The 19,631-nt window shown below is 39.4% G+C and overlaps 1 protein-coding gene across 4 annotated transcripts in view; it reads right to left on the bottom strand.

The window, feature by feature from the left end:
• Nucleotides 1-19,631, bottom strand: part of FSTL5 (follistatin like 5) — a 362,814-nt gene that overhangs the window by 137,548 nt on the left and 205,635 nt on the right. For 2 of the 4 annotated variants that reach the window (XM_053402951.1, XM_053402953.1), the window contains exons 5-7: nucleotides 17,107-17,303; nucleotides 16,299-16,319; nucleotides 8,859-8,979 (exon numbers count right to left, since the gene is read on the bottom strand). In XM_053402951.1, the coding sequence (XP_053258926.1) occupies nucleotides 8,859-8,979; nucleotides 16,299-16,319; nucleotides 17,107-17,303 (339 nt within the window). The remainder of the gene's footprint in view (nucleotides 1-8,858; nucleotides 8,980-16,298; nucleotides 16,320-17,106; nucleotides 17,304-19,631) is intronic. The other 2 variants (XM_053402952.1, XM_053402954.1) reach the window with 1 other exon arrangement.

Here is a 19,631-nt window from a genome sequence, read left to right as displayed (position 1 = left end):
AAAGTGCTAGTTATGACCTACAAAGTCCTATTTGGTTTGGGTCCAGGCTATCTGAAGAACTATATTTCCCTAGATGTGCCTGCCTGGGCTTTGATATCTTCTGGGGCAGCCTTCTTCTCGATCTATCACCTTCACCTGCACATTTTGTGAGGACCCTCTTAGTGGCTCCTTCCAGATTGTGGAACTTCCTTCCACTGGAGTCTATACAGTGCCTTCCCAATGCTTTCCTTTCTCTGGCAGGCAACGATAGGCCTTTGACTATTACCTGGCTGTTATAACAGGGTCTTCTGAGGGCGGATGTTGCACGTTTTATTTTGTTGTGGTTTTAAATCATTTTAAGTATTAGAATTCAGTGTTCTTTTAACTTGTCAACTTTTACATTTTATTTTACTTTCTTTTTTTCAAAAAAAACACAAACATTTTTATAGTGATTGGTGTGTTTTTAGTTGTATCTGTTTTAATTCATGTTGTGAGTTGCCTTGGGCCCTGCACTGGAAAAAAGGTGGGATATAAAATAAACAAATAAATAAAGCAAGTGATCTCAGTTTCCTTTAGAACAGTGTTGCAAGTGTGCTGCCAATTCACCTCCTTATCACATCATTTTAACAACATTGGGGTAAATGCCTGAAAAGAGCCTATGTTTTAATCACTAGGTTTACTGGTTTCCCTGAAACCTGTGATCTAAAATACTGAAGGTTTATTTATGTATGGTATTTTCACTCTTTTTCTTATTCATTCAGTTTACCTACAAATATATGGAATAATTTCCATTTAAAGGTCTCCACATTGTACCACACAGTCACAGCAGTCACAGCAAATATACTGTGCATTTCAAAATACACAATAACCATCTAAAATAAAGCAGCATGTGGTTGGCAAAAGGCCTAAGGTTTGTTGTTGTTGTTTTTAAAAAGCTTGTATCTTGAGTGTTTCAGTATTAACACATAGTGAAGGAATCTGATTTACAAAGCTCCATTTGTAATCTTGATAACACTTCTCAAGACATAGTCAGTGAAAGATGCATTCTACTTCCACAAGTAGGATTGCAAAAAGAAAAAGAAAAAGATTTTTCATTTTGAGTGTAGACTTTCCAAAATCTATCAGTGACTCAGAAGTAATCAGTTGTCACAATGGGAGCTTTTTAGTCAGGCATCTTGTGTGTATCTATTGAAGTGATGAACACAAATATAGCTGTTAGCAATTAGCATTGCTATATGCTGGTTAAGTGAAACTTCTGGATGATCTGGAAGACAAATAATTCCCTCTTTATCTAAAGTTTGTTATTGGTTCTTTGTAGAAAAAAGATGTGCTTCCAAATGCTAGGGCATGTCTACTATGTGAGACTATGGGAGCTTTGAACATCGTCCTCCTCAGGTGTTCAAAGGACTTCAAATACATTACCTCAGTAATCCTTGCAAGATCCATGTACTGAAGACCCTCCAGTATTAATACTCTCCTATTTCAAATGAATACTCTCCTATTTCAAGTGAAGCAGACAGAAAATGACCTGACTTCTAATGAATGAATGGCCCAAGTGAAGGAATATTAATTGTTGCACAGCTCACATAGTACGTATCTACTACTGTATACCAGTTGTACTCTTTTGAGTATACAAAATGCACGCATTTCTCAATAGCTGTCAATGGCATTCCTACACTTTTCGATGACTTACTTTCCTGTGATCCCACAATGTTGTTTTAAAAAAGGTGTAGGGAACCTTTGGGCCTCCAGATGTTCCTGAACTACAACTTCCATCAGCCCCAGCAAGCATGGTCAATGGCCACGATTAGTGGGAGTTGTAGTTTGGAGAGCGAAAGGTACCCCATACCTGGTCCACAACCTACACATAATGCAGCTACTTGACGGAAGCTTAGAATGTTTGACTGAGCATTTGAATGGAAGAGGACCCATAACATATATATACTACTTTAACTTCCATGGAAGAAGAGAAAATAATGACAAAAGTTTATTAAAACTTGATGTTTTTTCTTTTCTTTTAATGGTACCTGCTTCTAACTCTTGAGTACTATTATGGGTATACCATTTCATCGACATTATTTCTCTGAAGATCTCTCTAAATGCCTACATTACATTTTTATTTCACCTGGTCACCAATAGTATCTTTTGAGGTCTTTGAAGTAGATGGAAAGTGAACAAGGAAAAATGATACACAATAGAAAGTACATTATAAGAGCTCAACATGAAAGACAGAATAAAAAAGACAGGTCAAGAGTTACAAAGGAATACTATAGTAATACTTAAATGTGCTTATTACTTTTGGAAATGAACTTTATAGTGGAATCATCTAAAATTGTACTTCACCCCCCCTCCCCATCATAATAGTATTCTTTCAACTACGGAACAAAACCAACCAGAATTCCTCCAGGGAAGGCATTTATGTATGGCCATCAGTGCACGGTATCATTTACATTATATTTTCACATAAAGGTCATTCACTGAAATCGATTTCATTGTTCAAAATATAGGCTATTTTAAGGATATTTAACTGATTCGTTTCCTTTGATGCATTCCAAATATGTCAAAAACATTATTATTAAGTAGGGCGGGTTTTTTATTTTTAAAAAAGACTATCTTCAAAGATCCCTTATTTTAATACTTATGGTTTAACCAATACAGCTGGGGAAATATACTAAAGCTTAGTTGTTCCTGCCTATGACAAAGGAGTTGTACTTAGCAGTTCTATACCAGAGATAGGATCTTGCTGAATCCTTCTCAAAGACCATCATCCAATTAAAGTAAAGAAGAAGAAAAAGGCAACTTGAACATTATTTTTAAACTAGACCACACACACTGCATGGATATAGAGGTGAAACTGTGCCTTTTCTTGCCAGAGTCAACAGACACTTTCCAGTAAAAAATAAATCTGAAGAAGTGTGCATGCACACAAAAGCTCATACCAAGAACAAACTTAGTTGGTCTCTAAGGTGCTACTGGATAGATAGATAGATAGATATAAATATATAGATATATAGATATATAGATATATTACATGTGAGACTGTACAGATCACTAGCAACATCTAACAGTGTTGAATTAATTTAAGTCAAAGGTTCAATGACATGGAGGGAAGCACTGTACTACTTTCATAATTTCTGAATTGCACGTTCATAAAAAATGAACTGTTCATGCTAGCCATAAGAATTAGCATTATATCTAATATAATAAAAGACTAATTATATTATGCATTTTTATTTCTTTTTCAATATTGGTAACCTTAGTCATAGTGACTGCTCATGGACTGAATCAACATGTGGGTAGGACTGTTCTGAATCTTCCACTTGCTCCCTGGCTTGTGCCAACCTTCTATGTCCTTCTGCATAGCACAGAAGGAGCATTCAGGTTTTTAGCTGTATCGTCCATGGCTTTCTTCCTGTAGATATTTGTGCTGTATGCACATCCATCAGAGCTGGCACAAGCCAGCATGTGCAATGCTGAGGATGGGGCATGTCTCCTCTCACATGTTCCAGAGAAGGTTCACTCATTAGGTGGAGAGAAGCAGCCGTCTCAGGCAGTGGAAGTGCAAGAGGCTGTGTCCCACTCACCCCACCACTGCCGGAATGCCCCCCATCAAATTTTAGCAAGAGTTAAGTGAGAGGGAGTGTTCCGGTGGTGGCAGAAGTGGGGGGGGGGGTAGGCAGGAGACAACAACAAGTATGGGGTAGGAGGTGACACATACCCATTTTGCCTCAGGTAGCATAATGGGACGGGCCACCCTGTCATGTTCATTCAGTCTGCAACCGTATTAGAACTATATTTAACTGGTTTTATAGGCAGAATTGTTTTTAAATAGTTGTATTGTTTCTGTATACAGTTCTCAAACTTGGTTCTCAAACTTAATCCGTTCCAGAAGTCTGTTCCAAAACCAAAGTGTTCCAAAACCAAGGCACACTTTCCCATAGAAAGTAATGCAAAATAGATTAATCTGTTCCAGACTTTTACAAAACAACCCCTAAAACAGCAATATAACATGAATTTTACAATCTAAAAAGACCATTGATCCATAAAATGAAAGCAATAAACCATGTACTGCAGTCACACAATCGATCAAGCAGTAGCTGAACTGGGTTCCACACAGTCACAAAAACAAAACAAAAAAGCCGCAAAATAAAGCAAAATAAATAGCAAAGACAGGACTCGGAGACACTCAAAACAGAAGTGTGGCACTCAAATTGGAAGTGTAACACTTAAAATAAAGCACGTTCGGCTTCCGAAAAAAGTTCACAAACCGGAACACTTACTTCTGGGTTTGCAGTGTTTGGGTCCAGGTTGTTTGAGTACCAAGGCATTTGAGAACCAAGGTACCACTGTCAGAAGTGTTTTTAATTGTTTCATTGTGGAACTGTTTTTAATTGTTTTTACACTTGTTTTACGGCTGAAATTGATTTGTCCTATAATTGCATATTTTATTATTGCAACCCACTCTGGCAGTCTGGATTGTGGGCTCATGACACCCACTAGTATAGAGCTCGCCTACCCTTGCCCCACTCCTGTCTCTCTCCTGGAAATCACAGTAGCACCCTGGTAACACCACCCCATGCTCTGCTGATGACTACAACCATCTAGTTTGTTTTATTAATTTACTCATTGAACCAGACAGGCATTTCTCATATGTGGCCTCAGAGTTCACTCTCACATTCTGTCCATGCCACCTAAAAATACTCAGGATGAAGTTAATTAGCCAATGATGGAGATTAAATACAGAGAAAACCATGCATTAGGGCAGCGCTTCCAGCACTGACACGCATACCAGTGAATAAGGATGCTCCATTATTTATGCATTATGTTTGTTTGTTTGTTTGTTTTAAAAAGTATACCCTGCTTTTCATCATATTGTTTCCAAAGCAGCTTACGAAATAAAAATACTATGACTTTATGCATATTTGTGTGCAGTGAATTACAAGACTTGTTCCTTGAATATTCTGCAGCATTTAAGAACCGAATGACTACTGGCTGTTTGTTCAGAATAAATATGATTGTATTTCATAGGGTGCCTCAAAAACACTTCTGTGTTATATCTGATGGACGACTCACAGTTCAAGTCATGTTGGTGATTCTCCTTCACTTTACAAAGATGTGTGTGGAATGTTACTTCCATTATTTATAATAAAGCCTTGTTATTTGTATTCACGGTATTCAATCAATTCTGTTCTTATTGACTTTCTGTTCTCTGCCGCTTCCATAAAGTGAAGGGACTACACATTTCCATCTGTTTAAGTGATCAAAGGAATAAGTTGTTGCTGCTTACTTATTTGTTGCAAGCATGGGACTTTTGTGCCCTGCTGTGAAAGGCTACCTGAGATCATCCCCTTGATGTTTATTTCATAAAGGTATGCTAATAGGGAGGTGAAATTACTTTTTATTTCAACTTTAAAAACAACACACAAAAATCATACAAATAGTAAACACAAAATTACTGTTGCTATAAGAAGCATTCCTAGTCAGAGCAATATTGCAATAGGAGGAAAATACACACAACACATAAAGACTATAATGAAAGAAAGAAAGAACTTATTCTCATCTTCTGTTGCACATCTGCATGGAAAGTTAGTGGGACTATGCCTCCCTCTCTCCCTGACCCCTGTGATTTCAGCAAAAGTGATGATGGGACTTGTTCATGCAGAATTCCAAATTGTGTTCAATGTTCTCTGTGCATACATCTATACACAGACAGAAGTCCATTTTGGAAACTTCTGCTGAGTATGTGGCAGTTGGGATCAGGGCCTGCAGAAAGCACACAAGCCATGGCACAGCCAGGATCATATCTCACAAAATAACTGCTTTCAGTGGTGTCTGCACATTTTGCTTCATAACTTTCATTATATGACACAGGTACAGGGGTAGAAACTTACTTTTTTCTTCTTCTAAAAATAACTCAGAGTCTCCTCAGCACTGGCTCTGGGCCTGCTGCTACAGCAGTATCCCCTGTACCACTGATCTTGGTAAACCCACAGAATAAGCTTCTAGCACATGTAATTTCACCTCTCAAGAGATCATCCCTGAAAGCTGCCATTTCATTTTTGCTCTAGTTCTGTCGTGCTTTGTTATTGTGACCACTCAGGAAAGAAAGAGATTGGGTGAAGTAGGTCAAATTTATTCATATGAACCCCAAACCAATCTGCATAGGGCACGCAAGATGTGCGATCTAACTAATAACCAAACTAGGTGAACCAAACCTTACAAGAGTAAGAGGTTGCCCCTCCTTGCACCCCATCCTTTCAGGAGAGTAGGGAAGCCTTCCTGCTCCACCGCCTCCTAGGGCCCCACAGCTCCAGGTAGGTGTTACTGAATGACCCCAAGGGTACTCCCTAACCATACCAGCCAGTCCCACAGCCATGTAGTCAGATTTCCAGACTACACTCTTTCGCTATAAGTGCTCACCAGTGCTTTCCCACATCTTTCTGCTACTGTGGCCAATTCACCTGTTTAACAACTACTCCCTGCTAAATACATCCACTGCTTCATCAGTACACTTCCATTTCATTTAAAGCTTGTCCAATCAAGTTGTGCACTGTGGTGATAAAAATTTTATACATGAGAGCACCAAGTAGATTTCAAACACTTCTAATCGAACATAAATGTTTGTAATAGTGAGAAAATTGGGGAAGTTTCATTAACATTTTCTCCTTAAGCAAATGTGCCTCCTTTCAGAAATCCTTCACATGATTTCCCCCACCATTTTCTTTTCACCGGGGAGCCGTACAGAGAGATGGCATGCCACCCTGAAATATAGTCAAGCAGCAAAACGTATGCACACCTGTCAGTCAGATAGTGGGAGCAGGACTTTATTCTGAGCCTCTTTGCAAATAGCTGGACGTTGGGTACTAAAAATACTGTTCTTCCTAGTGATAGAGATGTCATTAAGCAGTCCATAAGATACGATTATGTGAGGAGGTCACTGAGCTCCTATGAAGTTCCCTCAAAGTGAGGACAATGTTTTCTGAATAAGATTTCTCTCATTCTAAATTAGCTTAGTTTGCCCTCAATTACATTAATTTACCACATAATGAGACATATATATTTATAAAAATGTGCTAAACACGTAGCTGATCAGGGCTATGAACAATGAACCAGTGTCAAATAGGTAAACTTTAGAAAGGATTTTTTTTGTACTGAAAATGAAGAAAATTCAGCACAGTCCCATTAAAAAGTATTTAAAACAAAATTGATTTTTGAGCTGCAGAATCCAAATCCCTATTGGCTTAGAGATGCCAAATCATAAAACTCACAAAGTAATTTTCAGTCATGTTTGATTCTGAACTTACCATCTTCAGATGACAGTCAAGGCTCTAATTAACTACACTGCTGAAAAAAAAAATCTTCCCTACTAGGAAATGCTAATGAAACAATAGTGATAATTAATCATGCCGGTTTCACACTCCTGTCCTGTCTGCATATTTAAACAGAATTTAATTGCCTAACTGACTTCAGAAAGGAAACTTAAAGGGAATCTGAACTCCTAAAGACCCTGAATCCCAAACACTAGTATTGAAATGTGTATTTTCAGTTGTAGACTCACCCCCCCCAGACCCCTATATTCAAATATTTTTCAGGCTATTATTTTTCATGGTCCATAAACATATGTCAGAAATTCTCAAGCACTGTGCTAGTAAACTCCCTAAGGGAAAGCACAATCAAAACTACATAAGCTTGCTAAAATCAAGATAATTGTAAACAGGTTACCCAGTAGCCTTATGCATTCTTATAGATAAACAGGAGGTATAATCTGGTGCTACTGATTGGAAGCAAAGAAAACTAGTTTTTACAGATTAATTAACACTAAGCACTAGGATCTTATGCATTTGCAGAAAGGAAGTAAAACAGAAGGTTGTCATGTAGCATATTCAGAAGGGTGGAGGGAAGAGTCTGTGGTATATAGATATTCTCCAAGATTAGTAAATGATGGGAGAGCAAAAAAGATAAGAGAGCAAGATCCACTACAGTCTTCCAACTATAGACAGAAGGATTTGTCATTTTTGGTTCTCTCTGCTTCTTATTTTCCCATGCTTAATTTTGGTTCCCCATGTTTCTGTAGCACTTTGCTTTTTTTAAAAAAAAATCTTCATGCAAATTCATCAGCATTTTTGTGTGAATTTCTCCTCATATATTTATGTATACAGTTTTGACTAACGTACACATTTTTTCATGCAATTTCCTTTGATTTCTGTATGTTATTTCATGCATTTCTGTATGTTATTTCAACTAATATTTTTATGCACAAGTTCCAATAATAAAAGCATGTTTGTAAGTACAGTTTGGCTGGAGAATTGCATTGCAAATTTTGTACAAATGTGAATTTAGAAAGTTGGCTCTGTTTCAGTTCACATATTGTTTTGGGGTGGGTTTTGTAGATTGGGATTTAAATGTGCACAGATCTGAATGCCAACCCAGTAGATAAGCCTTCTGCAAACAGATGTTCTCCAAATGTTTTCCCACTCAGTCCCAGGCAGTTTGATCAATGGTCAGGTGTGATGAAAGTTCAAGCCCAAAACATCTGGAAGGTGCCAGGTTTTTTTTTGGGGGGGACATGAACCCTTCTCCTCCACACCAATCACCTTTGCATGAGCAGTCAGTTGGGGCAGAAAATTTCTCCATCCATGCTATTTGTTATTGGCTTGATACTAGCATTTGTGAGATAGAAGATAGTTGGCAAATATTCCATTATCTTAAAAAATACTTAAATAAGGGTAGGCTTCTATTGTAGTGGGCCTCAGTTCAAGAAACGGTGCAAAATTGTAAGATCTGTTTCAAATATTACACCAAGGTTTTTTGAAATCATACATTCATATGGAGCAGAACACAGAGGTAAATCTGGGAATAAAACTAGAAATTGTACTCACGAAATGCTCTATAGAATTCTTCCAGGCCTAGGTGCTTGTCACCGTTATAATCATCATATTTCAAGAGATCGAAAAGAGAGCAGTCAGACAGATCCTTGCCAAGCTCATCCTGTTTTATTACCTGACAAGAAAATTATAACCATGAAATTACACTGGAGCTCTAAGAGTTGAATGGAATAATTAAGTATTCCTAATATCATTTAATAGATCATTTTAAGGATGCTGTAAGGCAATGAACTAGAACTGTGTAAAGTCAGAAATTTCAAGTTGCTTTGTAATTATATAGTGCCATTCATAAAAAAATTAATACATTTTCATTGACTATGCACATTTAGATTTGGAATTCTATGGACATACAATAAGAGCTAACAATGAAATACAAACTATGCATTTTGGATTGTTGAAAGGCATTTTTTTTTGTCAGGATAATCAGTCTCACCTTTATTATAGATACTGCTCCCAGAGAACTAAGAGAGTCTAATATATCCTCATCATGCATGGAAGAAGAATAGCAAGCTCTTCCTTTCTGCCACTAGCATTCTAATGCAAATGTCAGAGTGTGGCACCTAATATTTCTTGAATGCAGTGATAGTTATCCAAGGGGAATTTCCTACCACTTCTTCTCCAGTATGTCACCCTTTCCCCCACTTCTTGTTTGGTAGACCCTCTGGAAATGCCTGAGATGTGGTGTGTGGCCTACTGTGAGAGCGAGGGATCAGGAAAAATCAGGCAACTTTATCATCACCATTATAGGCCACATAACTTACACAGTTACTAAAACTACCTTTGTTGCTCAGAAAGACAACCTATATTGGAAAAGAGGTAGGTGAATTACGATCCTCTTGGTTGTCCTCAACTTCTCAGCAGTTTTTGCTATAAACTATGCTGTCCTTCTGGACCACATGTATGGGTTGAGAATTAGAACACTGAATTACGTTGTTTCTGACCCCAACTTACGAAAAGGTACCAGGTTAACTGCTGTCCTGTCACATGGGAAATATCCTGTAGGAAATTCTACAAGGTTCTACCTTAATTCCCGTGCTTATTAAACTTTACACAAAAATGCAGGATGAAGACTGTATGGAAATTGTTCATCGACATAATGATGATACCCAGCTCTAATTCTCTTTTGTCTCTAGGATCATCAGAATCTGACTGTTGGTTCCATCTAGCTAAATATTGTTGCTACCAAGTGGAAGTGACTTTCTGGGATGTCTTTCCCAATGCTACCAGGAGGTGCTGAATATTGAACTCAAGGCCTTCTGAATGCAAAGCATGTGTCTACTACTCTTACAGCCCTTGTGATAGGTACCTTTAAATGACTACGTAAACTAAGGAAACAACTGAATTAAAGTGATTACTGTCACTGCTCAGTCCATTTTGATGGTGAGCTCCACTCTGGGAGAGCCATCATTGCTGACACCTTAGAACCATCGGGGTGGAAGACTGCAGCGTAGCTAGCTGGTGTCCAGGAGCCACTGGCCCTGGCATTGAGACTGAGAACATCTCTAGGGCCAACACAGCATTTAGCCACTGACCATGGTGCTGATTGACTGCTGGGACAGTTTGTACACCTCAGCTTGTTTGACTGGCTGTGGGGGGGGGGTGTTACAGGCACAGGGAAATGAACTGGGAAATGTGCATTGGGTGAAAATACTCCACTCTCCTTGAAACACAGAAAGAGAAAATGACCTCCCTGTGTTTTAAGCCACATGTTCAAAACCTCCCTAAATCTGAGCTGAAAGTTCTCGTTTCCCACTTACTTAACAAATGCATGTGACACTATCATGTACCCAGATTTGAGCAGCTGCCTGGTGGTTTTGGTGTTACTTTTAAAAAAGTAGTTTTAAAACAATAAAGTTGAAGCAGCAGCTGACATAGGCTGTGAACACCAGTAAACACCAGTTGTGCAAAACAGACCACCTTTAAAGCATTTTAGCATTAGCTAAAACCTCCCCTCGCGGGCCCCAACCCACTCCTCTCACACCAAAAATGTTTGCTGGATAACATTCAGATCTGCGCCACAAATGTCAGTCTCTCGCAAACAAAGGCAGCTCCTTATATAAGCAGAAAAAGCAATTATAATGTATTTACATTCATTCTGTTTATTTTTTAAAAATGCTGTCTGTCAAATTTGGATGATAAAGAAAGCCTGCACTCCCCTCCTTTTCTTTAGGTTAGTAAGGATGTTTCCATTGCAACTTTTCTGCTTAAAAATAAAAAATAAAAATTTCCTCGGTAAATTTACCCAACTCAGAGACAGACTTGTGTTTGTTTAATGATCCAGCATGGAATGAGAGGATAGAAGGTGCTTGTTCTCCTTCTGGTTTTGCAAATGAATGTTTATTCGTGGAGTTCAGAAAGACCACCAGGAATGTAATTTTATGTCCTTTGATTCTAAGTGTCTTACCTATCAAATGTGTCCTGATAAAAGCACAGTCTGAAACTGCCTTAGTATTCACTATCGCCTATGTAAATGAGCTCTGTGAAGATGGGCAAAATCAGCCTTCAACTGTAGGACTCATTTTCTTCTGAGTATAATTTCCACAGCAGTTTCAGCACACGTAAAAATGCTGCTGGTTTTATCAAAGCCAAAAAGCGGGGTGGGGGGATGCAATGAGCTCCCCTTACCCACCCAATTAGGAGCATGAGAATTTGGAGGAAACATCTGGAGTGGCGAGGAGTTCTCTTTGTTTCCTTTTACAATTATATTATGCATTTTGTGTTTTATGCTGTAAACTGCCCTGTGGTCTCTTGGTGAAGAGTGGTATATAAATTCGATAAAATAATAATTAACCCCAAACCACCCCAATTTTTACGCAAGTTTTGAGATAGAGGCTTTTATTGTGGTGACAATTTTCTTCTCTCTAAAATCAGCTTTCTGCAATCTGTGCTCTCTATATACTTTAAGCAACTTCTGGCACCCTGACTATTGGCCATGCTGGATGCATTTGGTGAGAGTTGAAAACCAACAACCTAAGGAAACCAGCAAGTTGTGGAAGCTTGGTTTAAACCAGTGGTTCCCAAAGGGGGTGGTGCCACCCTCTGGGGGCGTGCTAAGAGGGAGGGGGAGCTGGGGGTGAATATTTAAGTGACTTTAAACCAGACATTGGGAAACAGGTATCAGTTCATCAAGTCCATCCATCACATTAAGAATTTACTGAACAGTGAAGTAGTTACTAAATGTGGTGTCTAAAATCCTTCCTGGTATCACTGGATCAAAGTTCATCCATTTTGTTGAATTAATCCAACTAAATATGTTCTAATGGATTTTGAATAAATGTGTAATCAATCACTAATGTTTCAAAGTTTATGGTGTTATTATCTTCCTTAGTGGGTCATGCAAACCACTATTCTGAATAACGATTTTTGTAGGGTAGGGAGTGCTGGGGGTGAGTTTATGGAACCAAGCAGGAAGTAGCCTGAAAAAGCTTGAGGACCACTGGTTTAAACCAAGGGTGGTGAACGTTTTTCAGCCTCAGCACCAAGCTCCCTCCTGAGGTACCTTCTGGGTCACATGCTAGTGGTGGGGCCAGAGACAAAAAGTGGGCACAGCAACAGATGCAAGTCTTACACTGGGCTACATTCCAGCAGCCATGCCCATGTCATTCACTTTCCAAGTGTGAAGTCTTGGAAAATAGACAGGGAGGGACTGCAATGGCACCACTTTTCCTCCAGTAGGAGGGAAACCTCATTTATTTCAAGGTGGTTGCTTCTGAGCAATTATTTATTTATTTATTTATTTATTTATTTATTTATTTATTTATACCCGCCCATCTGGCTGAGTTTCCCCAGCCACTCAGGGCGGCTCCCAATCAAGTATTAAAAACAATACAGCGTTAAATATTAAAAACTTCCCTGAACAGGGCTGCCTTTAGATGTCTTTTAAAGATAGGATAGCTGCTTATTTCCTTCACATCTGAAGGGAGGGCATTCCACAGGGCAGGCGCCACTACCGAGAAGGCCCTCTATCTGGTTCCCTGTAACCTCACTTCTCACAATGAGGGAACTGCCAGAAGGCCCTTGGCGCTGGATCTCAGTGTCCGGGCTGAACGATGGGGGTGGAGACGCTCCTTCAGGTATACAGGACATACCAAACAACTCAATTATGTATTATTCTGTAAAGACAGCACACATGTCTCCCACATAGCCATTGCTGGTCTGCTTAACATCACTGGGCTGCTGTTTATTAATATTCGGTAACCACAGAAGGTGAAAAACGCAAAACGAATAAGCAAATACAACCATAGAATAATTAAACATCTTACAGCTGCAGTAAGTCAATATTCCTTTAGACGGTACTTTAACCTTTTTTCAGTCAAGGCTGGCAAAATGATTTGTGTGTATATGTATGATTTGCTGAGAGTTGTGAAACTGCATCTATTTGTTGCTGTTGTATATTTGTATATTCTCTTCCTGGGAGCTCAAGGCTGTCTTCGCTTTTATCTTCATAACAGCCCTGTGAGGTAGGCTGGAATGAGAGTTGGTAGTTCAGACATCAAAGCTGTGCAACAGCACATACTTCAGAGTATGTTTTGCCTGTTAGTTATCAAGGTTGGAAACATGCTTGTTTCATTTCGGTATTTTGTTATAAATGTCTGGACTGTGAAATGCTGTTGCTAAAGCAATGAAGCAGCTTTGCTGGCTTTTCTTTACATCATCTCAGAATGGTGTTACATAGCAATGGTGTTGCCGGGGCCCTGCTGGATCAGACCAATGGCCCATCTAGTTCTGTTCCCACAGGGACCAGCCAGATACCTGTGGGAAACCCACAAGCAAGACCTGTGTGCAATAGCACCCTCCCCTCCTGTGGTTTTGCTCAACTAGTATCTGAAAACATGCTTCTCCAACCATGAAGGCAGACCATAGCTATTGTGACTAAGAGCCACTGATAGCCAGGAATGCCATGCATTTGTTGAATGCTCTTTTGAAGCCATCCAAGTTGGTCGCAATCTCCACCTTCGATGTGATATACAGCGGACCATCCGGTTACATACCGCTCTGGATACGTAACTTTGAGGTTAAAAACGTGGCAAACCCAGAAGTGTATTCTTCTGGGTTTCACCACGTGCGCATGCACAGAAGCGCTCTGCATGCTGCATGCCTCTGGTAATGGATTTTTCGGGGTGTGAACAGCCCCCTGGAATTAATTAAATCCGTAAGCAGAGGGTCCACTGTATATTTATAGCTTGCTTTTCTATCCAAGAGCTCCAGCTTACGAACCTTTCTCTCCCCCCTCTGTTTAAAAGACATCTGAAAGCAGTCCTGTTTAGGGAAGTTTTTCATGACTGATGTTTTAATGTATTTTTAATCTCTTGTTGGAAGCTGCCCAGAGTGGCTTGGGAAACCCAGCCAGATGGGTGGAGTATAAATAATTAATAATAATAATAATAATAATAATAATAATAATAATAATAATTATTATTATTATTATTATTATTATTATTATTTGCAACAGCCTGATGAGGTAGGAGAGAGACTTTGTGCAGGGCATCAGACAATGACTTTCTCTACACCCCTTGCCACACCGTCTAGCCCTAGGAGTCTTCATAAGGGAACTGTTTCCAGAGGAAGAGCTGGGGTGAGAGACTTTGTCGTCATGGGGCAGTTGATTGACACATGTGCTGCCCCACCTCCAGCCTGAGGGACCTTCAGAATGGAGTTGCTGCCAAAGACATTATGTGTAAGTGTCTTCTAATGAACCAAATAGATCATGAGTCATGGGGAGATCATATAATCAAGTCTGTAAAAATAATGTGTCAATTTGTTACTGGCCAGCATACATTTGTATATATCCCTGTCTGCGCACAGAAGGGTCACATATCAGTCTGTGCTTTCTGCATGCCATTCCTGTGAATGTGTGAATAAGCTTTGCTTTTCATTAAAATATATTTCCTTGGTAACAAACAAATGCATGAATCACTGGTAAAGTACATTTTACCACTGTGTCTTCCCATAAAACAACTGGTACTCTAGGTATCCACCTCTCAGCATTAAGCAGTCACATTGACACCTGCAATAATTGAAACTGAATTTACAACTATGCAAGGAATTGTAATTGCTTTCATGGCATAGAAAACATGCAAGTAAATTTGCCTCACCACAGATTCACAGGGGGACTTTCGGCATGATAGCCCTTGATTGATGGTTATATTTAGGGTCTGATTCTGTGGGGTTGTAAAATGCCCACAGTGCCTACTAAGTACTCCCATTACCAGATGCTTTGGGGATTTTATTACACCAATAGATCAGAAAGGGAGCGACAAGATGAATCCTATTAGCCACAACCTATAACCCAGAGTTTTGGGGGAACATAATGAACTGTTGACCAACTTTGCTGATTTAGATTGTGCTCCACAATCTATTTATTCCAAGATATTGTATATAAAATTAATCATTCCTCTATTCTGGTTTATGTAATTTGTGAATCACAGGGTTAACTTGTTTGAAATACCTAGTCATCTTTTTATTCTTTTTCCATTCTGTCCTTCCTCCCAAAAGAGAGCCCAGGGCAGCTAACAATGTAAAATAGCAAAGAAACCTAAGAATAATTTTAAACGGCAAAGAAACGACAATCACAACACATCACAAAGATAATAGCGGATAAAGCTTCTGATAGGGACCTGATACTCATTATCTCACCAAGATCTGGACAAATAAATGAGTTTTGATTTTGTGTGTGCATGGCTGAAGCAGGGGGACAACCTGATGAGAGGATGGAGTTCCACAGATGGGGAGTCACCACAGATAATAACTTCTATCATTGCAGGGTACAGGACTAGCTGACTCTTGGGGTCTGTTCCAGCTCTACAATTCTGTGATTCTTTGTTACCATCCATCTCATGGACCATGAACAGGGCTTCTCCCACTAATTGAAAGTTTAGGATGAAAGGTACTTGGGAATATGTTCCTTCAAATATTGGATCCAAGGTCATTTAGGGGTTTGCATCTTAGCATTAACACCTTGAACCAGGTATAGCAGCACAACAGCAGAAGCCAGTATAGAAATCTGGGGTCTGGAACCAACTCCACTTTCCTCTGCTGCCTAGTTGATCAGCCATCAACTGGGTGGTGCATAAAACATTCTTATCCCTGTGCTGCATCTGGGATTTATTGGGAGTCCTCATTCACGTATATTGAAATAATAGGGGTGGTAGAAACAAATGGCTAATGGGAGAATGTTCTTCCTGACTCAACAACAGATCAGATGGTTGTGAGACCACCACCAATCTCCTGCTCACAAGGGAGGTAGGACAACATTAAAATTTGCCCCTCCTTCAACCATGCCATCCAAGCTGCACACCAAATCAGCACTAGGAACTATGCATTCAGTACTAAATTGGATTATCTAGACCTGGGTCCAACTGCTTTTTGCCCTTCCCTTGGTTTGAGTCATATGGACAGCAACATAGGGTCTCTTTCTATGGAATCTGTGCCTACCTTATTCAGGAGTGGGGACAGCTGTAAAAGATAAAACAGTTGACATTTTTCAGACTTCAAATTTTAGTCCTACATAGCAATATGATCTCAGTACTAAGGCATATCAATAATGTGAGTGATCATAATAAAGTAGGTTGAACAGATGCTAAAGGACACTACCTTGACCCAGCTATAATCAAGTTTATCTACAGCATTCAGCAAATATTTCTTACACTTTACTTCCACGGCTACTATTCCAGGCTGGTTCTGCTTGCACAAAGGCTGTCAATCATGTAAAATGATATCTTGGATTTGTAGAGTACACAGATGGCCTAGGATGAAATGACTAGCTATCATTTGTCTGAGAAATAAAGATGGATTTATCCTCCAGTCCCTGTGATGTACAAACAGAGTGAATTAAGTATCAACAGGACCTTTTATTTCTAATGTTAAGAGAATATTTGTATAGGTAGTATTTGCTGCAATCAAAGACACAAGAGCCCTGATTATACTCCCACAAAGCTACAAATGAAAGACTTTTAGGAGCTGAAATAATATGTGGTGAGGAACAAACTGATCTCACTTTGTATTTTTTTAAAGAGTGTTAAAAACAACTGAAACACTTGTGATTACTCTTTCTAGAAAATGTTCAGAGCCAATATGGATCGGAATGCCAGTTGCTGGGATCCACAAGTACAGATTGTGCAAACATTGTGTTGGAGTAGATAGGATTTTGACCTGACCCAATATGGCACTTCTTATGCCCTTATGTAATCTCCTGGTGAGATCTTATCATATGAAGCAACAAAAATGTAACTAAAGCATTTACCTGTGTCAGTTCATTGCTGTCCACCAGACCATTGTTGTCCGAATCATAATATTTAAACATCTGATCCACCAATAATTTCTTCAAAGCCATTTTATCTTCAACACTTCTTTCTCTTGTTTGTAGCATGTATCTTCTGTTCTGGAGATCCAGCAGAAAGTTTTTCATCTTATTGTAGTCGATTGACTTACAGTTATCCCCTGCCAAGATAATAACATATTTAAGATTACTTGAATTAGATCTTTAAAAATTGTTTCCTATGAAAGGCAGGCTGTTTCTGTTAGCACAAATGCTACAATTGAATTTTGACCCTTAAGCATGTGTAAATATGCCTAGATCAATATATATATTAAACAATACAAGCAAATGGAAAATAATGGATGAACATGACTGGGGTTTTTTTCAGAAGTGTGCAATGAAATTGGGCTTTGTCCAAATGTGAAATTTGCAGCCAGCACTTCAACATATGCTTAGATACAATAGTTATTTTCTAGAATAGTGTGGTAATTAGTCAACAGCATAAATATCAATAATTAGCATAAATTACAACAATAAGAAGCTAGAACAATATGACAGCATTAACGCACAAGGAGTTAAGCAGTTCAAACTTGGCTGATGAAAAGCATGTGCATAACAAAATAAAGAAACTTAAAATTCAGTTTGAGAGAAAAGTGAAAAGTTCCACTGAACTTACTCAATGAGAGTTCAATTTTCTACTTTAAAATGTCAATACAATTACCCAGGTAATCGTTATGCATGTGAGTTTTACTCAGAGAATTCAATCACTTCCTAATGATGACATTTTTCATACGTCTTTGAAAATAATTTCAGTTCTAAAGTATGAAGAATGGGTCAATTACAGAAGCTAATAAGGCTCACTAAACAGAGGTAAAGGGGGCATTCAGAAACCTGTCACCATCGACATGTCAAGCTTCTTTCACATAAATTATATTTTATGGAATGAAAAAAATTATAATTAAAAGCCATCAGTTACATCCATTATTTATTTAAAAATAGCAATTAAGTTCATACAGAAGAAATGTATGGCAAATTAATTCTGGTATAGAGAGGGCATCATTTTTTAGATTTAATGACTCACAGTGATTAGCAAATTCAAATAAGAGACAACCTAGCATGCTTGATTCCACTAAATGGATGATAAGTAACCATATATATATATATGATCCCTGGAGCCATTCCAGGCAGTCTGTGGGGTAGGGGGAACCCAGAAAAAAACACCACTATGGCTACTTTAGAGGCTCAGTTCTAAAGCTCATTGGGCTAGTTGACCATGGGCTTGTTGCTCATTTTCAGTTTAACGTACTTCGTAGGATTGTTGTGAGGATACAATGGGGCAAGAGAGAACATTGTACAGTCATACCTCGGGTTAAAGTCGCTTCAGGTTGAGCATTTTCAGGTTGCGTTCTGGTTACTTCTGGTTACTTCTGGGTTTTGCCGCTTGCGCATGCACAGACACTCAAAATGACATCACGCGCATGCACAGAAGTGGCGAATCGCGGCACGCACAGACGCAGGTTGCGATCTGCTTTGGATGTGAACGGGACTCCAGAACGGATCCCGTTCGCATCCAGAAGTACCACTGTATGTTGCTTTGTGCTCTTTGGAGAAGAAAGTGGAATACAGATGCAAAAATGAGATAAAAAATAATAATATTAATAGTACCTAACATATAAATACAAATAAATAATATAAGGAAGGGCTGTGACTTATTTATTCAGCGGTAGCTGATGGAAAACTCTTCTGCAATTTCATGTTGTGATTCAAGGACCCGTCCTCCACTTGGGAGTAATAAGGACACGTGAACACAGTATATTAGGTTAATGGGCTAGAAAAGGCCACAACTTTATTGATTACAGCATGTGAGGTATTGGCTTAGGCATTGGAGAACCGCAAATTTTGACTCCACCTACTTGGAGAGGGGTGAGTCTGACGAGGGTTAACCACCAGTAGGGGGAGCCTGTTGATACAAATATAACTATAAGCTCACCCCTGATGTCACCGGGGGTCGTGCCATGGCCCCCAGCCACGCAGGGCATTGGACAGGATCCACGACCGCAGGATTCCTTTAACGGAATACCCATAAGTGAAGGGGTAGGCAATGCCCACACCCTGCCCCTCCATACACCAACAACACATTCCAATGCCTAACCACCAAATACCAAGAAAGTTGTGACGATTGCTACGAGGTAGGCGAAAAAACCAAGAGGCCGGTGCCAATTTGCCAATTGGGAAAAAACTCCTACCAGGCCCCCTGGGCAACCAAGGCAACCAACCATAAGTCCATAGCAAGGTCAAATGAGAAACTACGCACTAAAGGGAGTGGTGAATGGGTGACTCGCAGGAATCCGGCAGCGCAATGGCGGGGAGAGCTGGCATGGCCGCATTTGAGTGGCTAAACCAATCGGGTGGTGGCTCAGGAGCGTGGCGCACCAGCAACGAATGGAAGTGCAGGGGCTGAAATGCCCCTTGCGGAACGTGGGAATCGGATCCTGATCACAACCCCTCTC

This window comes from Podarcis raffonei, chromosome 9 (genome assembly GCF_027172205.1).
Source record: "Podarcis raffonei isolate rPodRaf1 chromosome 9, rPodRaf1.pri, whole genome shotgun sequence".
NCBI classification, from domain to species: Eukaryota; Metazoa; Chordata; class Lepidosauria; order Squamata; family Lacertidae; genus Podarcis; species Podarcis raffonei.
This window is presented reverse-complemented; position numbering and strand designations above follow the sequence as displayed.